This window comes from Cynocephalus volans, chromosome 4 (genome assembly GCF_027409185.1).
Source record: "Cynocephalus volans isolate mCynVol1 chromosome 4, mCynVol1.pri, whole genome shotgun sequence".
NCBI classification, from domain to species: Eukaryota; Metazoa; Chordata; class Mammalia; order Dermoptera; family Cynocephalidae; genus Cynocephalus; species Cynocephalus volans.
This window is the reverse complement of record NC_084463.1, coordinates 160,637,763-160,651,432: the sequence shown is the minus strand read 5'-3', so window position 1 is coordinate 160,651,432 and position 13,670 is coordinate 160,637,763. Positions and strand designations below refer to the sequence as shown.

At 52.9% G+C, this 13,670-nt stretch overlaps 1 protein-coding gene across 4 annotated transcripts; it reads left to right on the top strand.

Moving 5' to 3' along the window:
- Positions 1–391: 391 nt before the first annotated feature.
- SLC25A45 (solute carrier family 25 member 45) lies at positions 392–6,829 on the top strand. 4 transcript variants are annotated; one of them, XM_063094234.1, is made up of 7 exons: positions 392–697; positions 1,245–1,310; positions 2,361–2,404; positions 2,579–2,650; positions 2,903–3,088; positions 5,302–5,560; positions 5,689–6,829. In XM_063094234.1, the coding sequence occupies exons 1-7, from the start codon at positions 649–651 to the stop codon at positions 5,955–5,957; spliced, it is 945 nt and encodes a 314-aa protein (XP_062950304.1). In that variant the 5' UTR covers positions 392–648; the 3' UTR covers positions 5,958–6,829. The 4 variants fall into 4 exon arrangements, with proteins under 4 accessions (XP_062950304.1, XP_062950305.1, XP_062950306.1 ...); XM_063094235.1 differs by lacking the exon at positions 392–697 and adding an exon at positions 1,037–1,108; XM_063094236.1 differs by lacking the exon at positions 392–697 and having other exon boundaries at positions 1,244–1,310; positions 2,303–2,404.
- Positions 6,830–13,670: the final 6,841 nt, after the last annotated feature.

Below are 13,670 nucleotides of genomic sequence, written 5' to 3'. Positions count from 1 at the left end.
GGCCGTGAAGGGTGATGGGCTCTTGGCTTGGTCAAGAGTCTGGGTCCTGGTCCTGACTAGGCCTGGACAAGTTTCTTCCCCTCCCAGACTCAGTTTCCTGCTCTGTAAAATGGGGAGATTGGACTCGATGACCTCCAAGGACCCTTCCCACTCAGAAATATATGTCTATGTCGGAAACCCAGGCTGGGCACACTGTCCAGGGAGCAGTCGCATGAACCCTTGCAGTCTTAGATACATAGCCTCAGAGACCTTGAGGCATTTCCAGGGTGGGATGTATTACCTCATGAGTCAGAGGTCATGCTGGCTGGGTGGGGCAAATCGCAGTACGAGATGAGATGATCAGAGTAGGCCTCACTGAGGAGGCGACATTAGAGCCCAGGCTTAAGGGAGGTGGGGGTGAGAGTGCACAGGAAGAGGGACCAACCAGTGCCAAGGGCTGGAGAAGGGAGCCTGTTTGCAGGGAGGCTGGATGTGAGGCCCGAGGAGAATGGGTGGCACCGACAGGGCTCGTAGAGCCTAGAACGGATTTTGGTTCTGACTCTGAGCAGGATGGGGCCATTGCAGATAGATGCAGGACTCTTTATCTAATCAAAACCCCGTCTTTCCCCTGGGAGGGAGGAGGTGGAGAGAGGCTGTGTTCTGAATCACATGTGCAGTCATAAACAACTCTGGAGAGAGCCCCTGGCTTCCGGCACGGGTGAGTCACTGCTGGGAGCTGAGTACCCCCTGGGTTGTTCCCACCCTGTCCTGGCTGGGGCGGGTCCCATGCCACAGGCAACCGCAGGCTGCGTCTGCCCCCTGGTGGCCATGTTCCATCTCCACCTGGCCTCACTGCCTGTCCTGGGGTGGGGAGGCCTGGCGAGTTCCTGTGGGGAAGAATGGGAGTTTGAGCTGAGCTAGCACAGGCTGGCAGGGCCTTGCCCCGTGCCAACTAAGGCAGCCCTGGAGAGACCCATCCAGGGGGCTGAGACCAGTTGCCATCCCTGGCTACGCAGCGAGAAGGCCCTCATTGCCCTGGTTGGGGGATCAGGCCACAGTGGGCCCGTCATCCCTGCCCTGTGTGATTCTGCACTCTGCACACCTCCTCCAGTCTGTCAGGGTCACCGAGGTTGGTTTGCTCCCCTCTTCGGGCACCAGGCCACTTCTCACCCTCCAGCCAGGGTTAAACATTAGTGGGAGGTGATCACCCTGGGGCCCGGGGGAGGGAGAGGGTGGAATCAAACTTTCACCTTCTCCTTTTCTAGAGCCATCAGTTTCTGCACGAGCCCAGACAATGCCTGTGGAGGAGTTTGTGGCTGGCTGGATCTCTGGTGAGACTTTTTTCTTCCTTCTGTCACGTCACCCCCAATGGCGGATCACTTCCTGGGAAAGATGGGTGATATGGGAAGAGCTGAGGCCAAAGTCCTGGCTCTCCTGGAACATCCCAGAGACAGCTGTCCCCAGAGTTCCTGCAAGTGGCCAACAGGGAGAGAAGAGAGGAAGGCACAGGTGGGAAGTCCAAGGCCACGCTGCCTGACACCTGCCCGGGGCGGGAGAGCCAAAGGAGCAGCCTGCACCACTAGCCCAGCTTCCAGGCCCACCCAGGTGCTCAGGGAGGAAGTTCACCTTTGACCTCACCTGCTAATCTGAGTTCCTCTTTGGGCCTCTGCTCTACCTTGCAATGGGTCGCACTCCCAGGCCTGCTATGCCTGTGGGCCCAGCCCAGCTTGTTGGTGACCTTCCTCTTAGGAGAAAGAGGGACATTCTGAACCTGCCTCCTGGGAATGTGACTTCCCCCAAGCTCCAGAACCAGCCTCTGTTATGGAGGAAAAGACTGGGAAATGCAGAGGTGGCAGGGCAGGGGGACCATCCTGCCCTCGCGCTAGCCTGGCTCCTAGGAAGGACCCTCAGCTCTGCACTGCCAACTGGAGAGGGGATCCAGCGCCAGGAGGGTGGGGCCTGCTCTGTATCCAGACGACATTAGGAGTTGGAGGAAGGAAGGAGTAAAGCTGGCAGGGAGGCGGGAGCTTTGGAGGTTGGTTCCAGACCCCCAGGGTTCCACGAGCAGTGAGACACTCAGGTGCTGGCTTCCAGCTGAGGACACGTGCGTCTTTGCTTGGATCTTCCCTTCTGCATGTGTATCCACAGGCAGGGCCCGGGTCTGAGTCCCTTGCTCCAGTGCCTGCCTAGCCCAGTGCCTGGTGCGGAGGGGCTGGGGGACAGCGGGGTTCCTCTGGAGTCTGGCAGAAGGGTGGGTTGCACGTGCATGAGAAGGCCCTTCCCTCCTTCCTCCTGCCTGAATCCCTCTTTCCTCTTGGCACAGACTTGCTTCCTGGGCCTGGCATGAGGCCCTCACTTATAGCATCTTCTTGTCACCACAGGAGCTCTGGGCTTGGTCCTAGGACATCCCTTTGACACTGTAAAGGTGAGTCTAGGAGAGGCACTAGAGGATGAAAGATCACACCTGAACCAAACATCAGGGTGCCCTGGGATTCTGCCTGGCTAACGGAGGCCCTTCCCTGCTCTCCTGCCCGCTGGCATTCTGCCCTGGCCTGCCCACCTGCTCCTCTACCCCACCTGCTCTGTCCTCCCCATCCAGGTGCGGCTACAGACCCAGACCACGTACCAGGGCATAGTTGATTGCATGGTCAAGATTTACCGCCATGAATCGGTGGGTGGCCCACTTCTTTGTGGTGGGAGGCATCTGGGGCAGTCACCACCAACTTCCACGGGCTCTGTCTGGGACCCTTGGGTGGGGGGCTGGGTGGTAGCTTAGCACCCCAGGGGTGGAGCCTCAGCCTGCCGCTGCCTCCTGTGGCAGGGCTCAGGAGTAGTTTCCAGCCAGAGGAGGCCTTGCCAGGGCTGGAAAGGGAAAGGGGAAGCCCCACCAGGCCGACTCCAGTGTCACCGTGTCCCTTTGCAGCTCCTGGGCTTCTTCAAGGGCATGAGCTTCCCCATCATGAGCATAGCTGTGGTCAGCTCCGTCCAGTTTGGGGTCTATAGCAATGCCCTGCTGGTGCTCACAGCGACCTCTCACCAGGAGCGGTGGGCTCAGCCCCCCAGCTACACACATGTCTTCATTGCCGGCTGCGCCGGGGGGTTCCTGCAGGTGAGAGGGCCAGCATATGGGTCCACACAGGTGGCACAGTGATGGTGGGTTCCATCTGTCCCCTTCCAGCCCTCTCAGGTGACCCGCAGCTGTGGCTGGCCAGGCCTTCCTGAGGGGAACATGAGGCACTGCTCCCAGTGACTGGCCTGGCTGTGCTGTAGCCTTCCAGGCTGCAGGTCTGGGGGGAGGGTCAGGGAGAACAGAGAGGACAAAAGGCAGAGAGAGCTGGGGCAGGGCTGACGATGCCTGCTCGCCTCTGGAGGGCTGCCAGCCTCTGCACTGTGGGGGGCCACTCTCTACATGCTCTTTAGCTCTGAAGAATGCCAGCCCCTCCAGCTGGTCTCCACATGGTCCTGGAACCGCCCCAGCCCCAGCCAACTCTCAGCCCCTTGTCTGCGGCACCTGGGTGACCACAATCTGTGAGCCTCACCTGAGGCCCCAGTCCATAGATCCTGCTGGGAGAAGCCAGGTATTAATCATGAAGTCACCCCACCCCTTTGGTTCTGGTCTTTGTTCTCAGTGCTGTAGGGCTGCGATTTTGAGGGGTGGAGTGGAGGGAAGAGAGGCCTCCAGGCACCAGAGGGAACCTCTGCCCAATGGGGCCTCTGAGCACAAAGAGGAAGAGGGACAAGTGCCTGCTCCATCTGTACCCCTGACGGTGCCTGGGTCACCCTCCACTGGGCACGTGCCCTGATGCCCCTGACACATTTCATGGGGCAGAGAGCAAGGACAAAGGACAAAAGCAGATTGTACAGTCAAGTGAATTAATGATTAATGAGACCCTCAAAGGTCCTGGCTTCCTCTCCCCTTCTGCAGGGTGCATACCTAGAGGTTTCCCGAGCCCCGAGCCCTGCACCCCACAGAACAGGGAGGAACACTGAGACCCTAGGCCAGGCGGCCTGATTCAGGCCCAGCTAAGACACCCTCCCCTTCAGCTGTTTGGAAAGCAGAGCTGGGGGCTGGGTTTTATGTCAAGCCTGTGACTTCGGTTTACAGGGTCCTGGAGCACTAATGGCTTTAGTGTGGAGGTAGGAGGAAAAGGCAGGGATTGACAACCTCTGACAGCTACATAATTGCTTTGGGCTGGCTGAGGTGACTGGTCAGTGAGGCAGCATCTGATGCTCCACTGCCCACGTGGGCACGATCTGCACCTGCCTCTGGCCCAGCCTTTCCAGGGGTGCAGTACTCAGGAGAGCACCCCCTGGAGAAGCCCTCTGCTCAGCCCTGCCAGCAGGCTCTGGAGAGCCGCATCAGGGCCTCACCTTACAAGGGAGGGTCCCCAACCCACTACCCTTTCTGTGGGGTGCGAAGTAAACAAAGACTTGGCCCACTGCACTCTAAGGACCACCGCCAGAGCCAGTCACCAGCCCCCTCCGCCATCAGCCGTCCCCAGGGCTGAGGGACCGAGCTCATGCACCTTTGACAAAACAAATAAAAACCACATAAGCCCCCAGAGATATGCTAACCTCAGCTGGGGCCTCACCTCTCACCTGAACTTCAACAGCTTATCTTCACCTAGTTGCACCCCTGACCCAAACCTGAATCCTTTGCCCCCAATCTCACACCACATCCCCCAGCACCGACCCTTACCCAGGGCTCAGTCCCAGTATTACCCCAAATCTGTGTCCCATCTGCCTCAGGCAATGATAAGAGTTCTAGAGCCCACCAAATCCACCTGTCACCCACCTGCCCACTTTCTTATGAGAGGCAGGAAGGGCTGGCCTAGCACTTGCCCACCCGGGGACCCTGAGAGGTGGCATGCACAGTGAGGGAGGGACAATCTATGAAGCTGGGTTCCATAATTAGAATGATACCAATGGGGTGATCTCTTGCACCCTGGGGAGGGGTGAGTTCTTTGCTGTTACACTGTCACAGACTGACTCCTTTACAAATGAGTGCTCATTCCTGGTTTTAGGGAGCCCAGAAATGTACCCTCCCCTTCCTGGAAAAATAATCCAGGCTTGTCCCTGAGTGCGTGAGGAGGGGGCAGTGGGGCTTGCTGTCAGGGGCCTGATATTGAGGGAGGTGCCCTGTCCCCAGCGCATCCAGATGCCCTGGTCCACCTCGAGCCATGCATGTGAGAGGCAGTGGGAGCCGGGTGGTTCCTGCAGGGCGATGCTGCCCGCTCGGCCCACCCCCTTCCTATTGCTAATAGAAGCGGACAGTTACCAGCCTACAGCCCCACCAGGGCCTTCATGTTTCCTTCCCGACAGACCTACTGCCTGGCCCCATTTGACCTCATCAAAGTCCGGCTACAAAACCAGACAGAGCCAAGGGCCCAGTCCGGGAGTTCCCGAGCCCGGTACCGGGGGCCCGTGCACTGTGCGGCCTCCATCTTCCAGGAGGAGGGGCCCCGGGGGCTGTTCCGAGGAGCCTGGGCCCTGATGCTGAGGGACACCCCCACAATGGGAATCTACTTTGTCACCTATGAAGGGCTGTGCCGCCAGTACACGCCAGATGGCCAGAATCCCAGTAAGTCAAGTGGTGCTAGAGGGTGGGAGACAGACAGGTGTGGGGTGGGGCCGGGAGGGAGATTGCGGGTTGGGGGAGGGCGCTCTGTTCCGGGCTCTGACCCCTGCACTGGACTTCCTCTGCCCCAGGCTCAGCCACAGTGCTGGTGGCAGGGGGGTTTGCCGGCATCACCTCCTGGGTCGCAGCCACACCCTTAGACGTGATCAAGTCCCGGATGCAGATGGACGGGCTGAGGCGGAGAGTGTACCAGGGGGTTCTGGACTGCATGGCCAGCAGTGTCCGGCAGGAGGGACTGGGGGTCTTCTTCCGGGGGGTTACCATCAACAGTGCCCGTGCCTTCCCTGTCAATGCTGTCACCTTCCTCAGCTACGAGTATCTCCTCCGCTGGTGGGGATGAGCCCGGCCTGGCAGGGCCAGCAGCTCCCCAGCAGAACCAAGTTAAAAGCAGCCAGCTTGCAATTCAAATACAAGAGGCTCAGCACCTCCCAAGTGCCCAGACCAGGGCTGAGGAGATGACAGCGACAGCGGGGAGCAGGAAGCCCGAGGTCCCGGCTCAGCCTCCCAGCAGAGCCCGCCTGACTCCTCTTTTTCCCAAGTCTGTGTGCAGGGAGCACAAGGCACAAGGGGACTGGCCGGAGGCGTGGTGGCATTCCAGCCCCTCCCCCCCGAGATGCCACCTCTTAAAGGCTCTCAGAGGCTCTGCTGGCTGCGTTGGTGCTACCCTCCCCCTGGATTCCACACCCGCTGCCTCCCACCTTCCCACCTTCCAAACCTCTCCCACTCCCGAGACCATTATGTCAACTCCCTGTCCAGAATCCTCCAGTGGCTCCCACCACCTTCAGGAAAAAGGCCAAACCCCTCCCCAGTCTGGGCACTCCCTGCCCATTGGGCTTTCCTCCCTTGGTGGTTTCTTGGACCCTGAATGGGCTGTGCTTTCTCGTCGCCCTGGCCTGGAAGGCTTGTTTCCTCCCGGCCGGTGGTGGCAGAGCTGGCAGGGTGAGTCCATCCGCCTCCTGGCAGACCCTGCTCTGCTCCAAGACCCAGGCTGAGCACTATCTGCTGAAGAGTCCCCTGCCCGCCACCCCCACCCCGGGCTGACTTTGGGGTTCCCGGACACCCCGCCCTGCCCTTGACTGCACGTCTTCACAGTTGTTGATTTGCTTCTTGGCATCCCCATTGGGCCGCGAGCTCCTTGAGGTCACGGGTCTTACTTCTGTTTCCCAGCACAAACCAGATGCTTGAACAGATGTGTTCAATAAATGTCCATTAAACGAAGTGCCCACCGCACTCCTGCCCCGTCTCTCCTCACTCCGGCCACCACACCTGCTTCCTGGGTCCTGCCACACACCCCTGTTCACTGAGCCTCCCGACCCCCGTTTGCCCACCGTGACCCTTCTCGAGGTCATCTCCAAGGTAGTGTTACCCAAAGTTGGGGGCGTCTCCCTTGCCTACTCTCAGTCGACAGCACTTGTTTTCTTTCCCTGTCTCAATTGCTAAGTGAGAAGTAAAAACCGGCTAAGATGGCTCTTTTCATTGACAATAAAGATAAGCATAGTTTGTATCCACAAATGTCCAGATCTGGTCTGAGGCCAACCTGAGTCCACCTCATCGTGACCTGGCTTCCTGGAATTACTGCCATTTGCTGGGGGCTCCCCATAGAAACCATCACAGAGTGATTATCACATTATTAGCACAATTTACTGAGGTGACCTTGGCTCAGAGACATTAGGTAATTTGTCCCAGGTCACACAGCTGGTAAGACACATCTTGTCTGGATGCATCCGACCCTCCAACTCTACATTGCTACCTGCTCCGCTTGGCACGGTGGCAGTCTCCCATGGGTCACCTATGTTCAGGTTTATTTATTCTTTTGGTGGCTGGCTGGTTGGGGATCTCAACCTTTGACCCTGGTGTTTCAACACTCCACTCTAACCAACTGAGCTAACCAGCCAGCCCCCTAAGTTCAATTTCCCCCGAGCTAGACCTGCTGGGATCAGCCGCCTCCACGTGGTCATTGGAGCTCTTATCCACTGGATCATGTGCCACAGACTGCTGGTGGCCACCCCAAATCGTTGTCCCTGTCTTCCTTTGTCAGAGAATCAGCTGTTGGAACACCACTGGGGCAGTTGGTGGCTCAAAGGAAGCAAGCAGTATGCATGTGGAAGAGGAGGTGGCTCTTATAAATGGGGTGACAAGGGGCAGGAGGTCAGAGTGGACCTCTGTAGTTTGCCATTTCTCATGACACCAGTTAGCAAGAGAGTAAAATCAAAAAATCCTTTTTTTGTTGTTTGTTTTGTTTTGTTTTAATTAAATCCTTTTTGGAGTAGTAATTATGTCTGTAAGCCTGTCTGCGATGTCTGGGTGCAGGCTTCCATTTGCCCCCTCTGGTTCTATCCACAGGGAACTCCCCTCCTCTAACTCCACATTTAGAGCCAGGGAGAGTGGCAGGACTCTCCCTGTAGAGAGTGTGGAGAGTGTGGGCTGTGGCGTTCCAGGCCCAAGTTCTTTCTACGAACCCATGGCAAGGGCTGCTAGCTGAGCTGGAACAACAGTCCTGGAGTGAGTTTAGGATTAAACTCGATTGGTGACAAAACAACTCCCTCTTCTTGCACAGAGGCCTGGGAGGAGACATCACCCTGTTGGAAAGGCTGTGGGAAAACAAAGATCGGACAAGAAACAGCCAAAGACTTTTTTTTTTTTTTTTGTGGCTGGCCAGTGCAGGGATCAAAACCTGGACCTTTGTATTATCAGCACCACACTCTAACCAACTGCGCTAACTGGCCAGCCCCTGAACATAATTTTTTAAAAATTTTATCATTACACAATGTAAACATTTTTTGTGTGCGTTCACCAATTTCTCCCTAACTGAACATATTTTTTAAGGTAGTTCTTTTTTTTTTAAAAGATGACCAGTAATGGGATCTTAACCCTTGACTTGGTGTTGTCAGCACCACGCTCTCCCAAGTGAGTGAACAAGCCATCCCTATATAGGGGTCCGAATCCGTGGCCTTGGTGTTATCAGCACCACACTCTCCCAAGTGAGCCACAGGCCGGTCCTTAAGGTAGGTGTTTCTAAATCAGCAGGGCCTCTTAAGATGCACATGAAATTGCTTAAGGAATTAACAGATATTATTTGAGGTCGCCATTATTTTTGAGGACTCATTTAGATAGGAGAAATCCCTAAGAACTAGGAAGTAGTGATTGAACCTGCTCTGAGGGTCGCACGTACAGAGCTTATAACTTGGACAAATGTGTTAAACAGCATCTCATTCATGTTGTTATAGCAGTGATCACACGTGAAGAAATCACAGGAGACTAACACCTGTGTGCAGAGACACTATAACTACATGCGTGGGTAAAGGGGGAAATAACACAACTTGGGATGATTTTGGCTTAAGTAACTTTTTTTTTTGCAGCTGGCTGGTCTCAGGGTCCAGGGATCCGAACCACTGACCTCAGTGTTACAACATTGCTCTCTAATCAACTGAGCTAACCAGCCAGCCCTTGGCTTAATTAACTTTTTACCAGACTCACTAAAGAGCTGAGCCAACAGGATTCACTCTGTGAATGTGACTTAATTGGGGTCGCCAGCCTGTCCACACCCCTGAGCTCCAAGTCCACATGGCTAACTGTCTCCAGTCATGGACCCTTGGGCCTCCGGAAGGCACCTCGGTTTCCCGCCAGCGTGCCTTGCTGCAGTGCTGAAGTCAAGTTGTACCCTCAGCTTCCAGCCACTCAGGCCACATGTCTCAGAGCAGCCCCTCTTCTCCCTCCTCTCACATCAGAGGTGCCCTTAACTCCTGTCAACCCTGCTTCTAAAGGTTTCCCAGGACCCATGCCTTCTTTTCCAATCCTAGTACCACAGCCCTTGTCCTGTCCTTAATCTGGACAAGTCGTTTAACTTTTTGAAATGCAATTCTGATCAAGTCGCCCTGCTCCTCAATGGCTTCTCATTACTCTGAGGAACCAGGGCAAGCTCCTTGCCACAGCCTGCAGGGCCCTCAGACATTCCCCCTCTCTTGGTTCTTTAAACACACCAGGCTCCCTGGCACCACCGGACATCTGCACATGCTCTTCTCTCGGTTTATGTGCTTCTCCCTCATCTTGCAGCTCTCCATTCAGTGTCACTTCCTTAGGGAAACCTTCCTTGGCTCCACTGTCTAGGTCAGGTTTCTTTGGCTTCTGTCAGTTGTTCAGACTCACCTTGAGGGTTTGTCACAATACGGATTGCTGAATCCCACCCAGAGTTTCTGATTCAGCAGGTTGAGGGAGGATCCGAGAATTTGCATTTCACTAAGTTTCCAGATGCTGCTGGTGCTGCTGTGGCAGGCCACACTGTGAGCACTGCTGGCTGACCCCTTTCTCAGTCTGTAATTACAGTCTCCTTTGTGAGACTGTTTATGTCTGTTTCTCCTCTAAACTATGAGCTCCGTGAAGCAGAGACCCTGCCTGTTTCTGATCATCTTCAGAACTCAAGCTGTCATACAGAGGTGCTCAGTACAAAGTTGTTGAACAAGCACCGGCCCGTGGCTCACTTGGGAGAGTGTGGTGCTGATAACACCAAGGCCACGGGTTCGGATCCCATATAGGGACGGCTGGTCAGCTCACTTGAGAGAGCGTGGTGCTGACAACACCAAGTCAAGGGTTAAGATCTCCTTACCGGTCATCTTTAAAAAAAAAAAAAAAAAAAAAAAAGATGTAAGGGAAATTCCCAAGAATCCCCTCAAAAAAAGAATAGTGAATGTAAATCAGAGTGTTGGAACAGGACTGCCTCTGAGACAAATGCTGACTCTATGACCTTGGAGATTAAAGAACTGCAAGGAACAGAAGACTAGATCTTGAGTCCACAACTTATAAATTAAAAGCTAAGGTCCTGGAAGGGACTATACCTTCAGTGAAAGGGTCCACTAGAAAACCTCCACCCTCCAGTAAAGGGAATCTACAAAATACCCTGCCTCTTACTCTTGTGGTGGAAAAAAATTAAGAATAAGATCTGGCAGGGCCGGCTCGTGGCTCACTTGGGAGAGTGTGGTGCTGATAACACCAAGGCCACAGGTTCGGATCCCTATATAGGGATGGCCGGTTGGCTCACTTGGGAGAGTGTGGTGCTGACAACACCAAGCCAAGGGTTAAGATCCCCTTACCAGTCATCTTTATTTATTTATTTATTTTGTCTTTTTCGTGACCGGCACTCAGCCAGTGAGTGCACCGGCCATTCCTATATAGGATCCGAACCCGCGGCGGGAGCGTCGCTGCGCTCCCAGCGCCGCACTCTCCCGAGTGCGCCACAGGCTCGGCCCCTCGTCATCTTTAAAAAAAAAAAATAAATAAATAAAAGAAGATCTGGCTCTCGTGCTTACTAGGAGCCGTATGCCTGCTCCCTGGACTACCCTTCAGGTCTGGGACACCTGCCTCTGAGAAATTCATTTATCATGTTAGTAGCGCCCCCTCGTGCCTAGTGGGAATAACTACAAAATTTTCTTTTTTGTTTTTTGTGGGGCTTTTTTTGGCTGCTGGCTGGTACAATGATCTGAAACCCTTGACTTCACGTTATCAACACCATGCTCTAACCAACTGAGCTAACCAGCCAGCCCCAAACTACAAAACTTTGTAAATGTGGCCACCCTGTCAGGGTCTTCAGGTTTTCCAGAGATCAAGTGTACCTAGTAAAAAATTCCCTCACACAATAGCAATAAACAAATAACCCAATTAAAAAACAGGCAAAGCCATATTGGTCAGCCACCAAAAAAACAACAAACAAACAAGCAAAAAAAACGGGCAAAGGACCTGAATAGACATTTTTCTCAAGAAGACATACAAATGTCCAGCAGGGACTAGCTGGTTAGCTCAGTTGGGAGAGTGTGGTGCTGATAACACCAAGGTCATAGGTTCAGATCCTCATACTGGACAGCCACCAAAAAAAAAGACAAATGTCCAACAGGTATATGAAAAGGTGCTCAACATCACTAATCATCAGAAAAATGCAAATCAAAACCAAAACATCACCTCTCACCTGTTAGAATGGCTACTATCAAAAAGACAAAGATCACAAGCCTTGGTTCAGGCATTATGGAAAACAGTGTAGCCTCCTCAAAAAATTAAAAATATGGGGCTGGCCCGTGGCTCACTTGGGAGAGCGTGGTGCTGACAACACCAGGTTAAGGGTTAAGATCCCCTTACAGGTCATCTTTTATTTAAAAAAAAAAAAAAATCAGGCATTTTTGAAGGAAAAAAACTTAAAAGAATATTCATGGCTGAAGAGAACTGGAAGGCAGATGGGAAGCAATTATGCAGAATTTAGTGCAGAGATATGAGAGGACGGGGAACTGACCTTTCTGATTTTGAGCTGTCTGTGTCCAGTTCCTCATTTTCTCAAGACTATTGACGATTTTGATAACAATGATAATACTAATATACACCTAACATCTAACATAGATAGGTGAGTAGATAGATGAAGTTTATAATGGTGCCTGGCAAGTAATGAGCACTTTATAAATATTAATTTATTTAAAGGGCCTTGAGAGGAGGGATCTTGTCTGTCTTGTTCTCTGACCTGTATTAGAGGTGACTTCCTATTTCTCCCTCTAGTTTATGAGCACCTTAGGAACAGGGAATGGACTTTTTCTCATTTATTTCTGCTACTCTGGATCTTTGCCTGCCATCTGAACATAGAGGGTGTTCAGTATAGCTTGGAAATAAACTGAAATAACACACAGAATTTCCTTGTTCGCCCCTCCACCCCCTGCCTTGCGGTGCATGTGGCATCACCTGCCAAATTGAATAGGACTGCCTGACCATGAGAAAAAATGAGATCTATCCTTCATGCCTTATGCACTATCCATCAGGCCGTCCTGTCTGCTGCAGACACGGCCTGACTTGGTCTTCCTGTTTCTGCTCTCTCTCCCCACCTCCCCATCTGTACTTCACCCAGCAACTAGAATTAAGGTTTGTAAAACTTAAAATATATCATGTTCCTCCTTTGTCTAAACTGCTCCCCCCTCTCCCCAAAATAAAACGAACTTCCATTTCACTTAGAATGCAATATACGTGCCGCCTGGCTCAAAGGCCCCTGCCCACCTCTCTAACCTCCTCCTCTATTTGGCCTCTGTCACTTTAGCCACAGGGACTGCTTTCTGTTTCTTCACCCTGTCAAGCTGCTTGGCACATTTGATGTCTGTACCTACCATTCCTTTTGCAGAGAACAACCTCCCTTGGGAAGAATGGGTACGTCTTTCTTATTCGCCACTCAGCTCAAACACCATTTCCCTGACTACCCTTTCCAGTCACTCTCTGTGAAATCAATATTTTATTCTCATCTTGGCACCTGTCTCTATATAAAATTATTGTTCATTTGTTTACCTGCCTATTGATTTTTTTTTTTTGGCGGCTGGTCAGTATGGGGATCCGAACCCTTGACCTGGGTGTTATGACGCTGCACGCTAACCAACTCTAACCACTGCACCTAGCCAGCCCTATTGGTCTCTTCTTTAGCTCCCTCTCCTACAAGGTAAGGGCCTTGAGAGGAGGGATCCTCTCTGCCTTGCTCAGCACCAGCTTCAGGATCCTAGATCAGAGCCCGACCCACAAGCCAAGCATTTGGTAAATATTGCTTGTCTGAGCAAACAAAGTCACTTACAAATAGGAAACGTGTGATATATGATAACAAGGCAAGAAAGGAAGGAAAATATTCACTGTGGCTTTCAAGAAAAGCTCCAGGAAGAAGTCAGCAGTAAAATGTGTTACATTCTGGGCTGACCCGTGGCGCACTCGGTAGCATGCTGCGCTAGCAGCGCGGCGACGCTCCCGCCGCCGCGGGTTCGGATCCTATATAAGAATGACCGGTGCACTCCCTGGCTGAGCGCCGGTCACGGAAAAAAAAAAAAAAAAAAAAAAAAAAGTGTTATATTCTGCTACTCTAACAGGAATACGACACCTGAGGACAGAGAGCTAATTTGTCCAGTCTTTATTGGTTTAGTCAGACTTTTAGAGATTGTATATATATCTATATTTTCCTGGCAGCTGGCCAGTGTGGGGATCCGAACCCTTAACCTTGGTGTTATCAGCACCGTTTTTTCCCAAGTGACCTGGAGATTGTATAATTTTGGTTTCA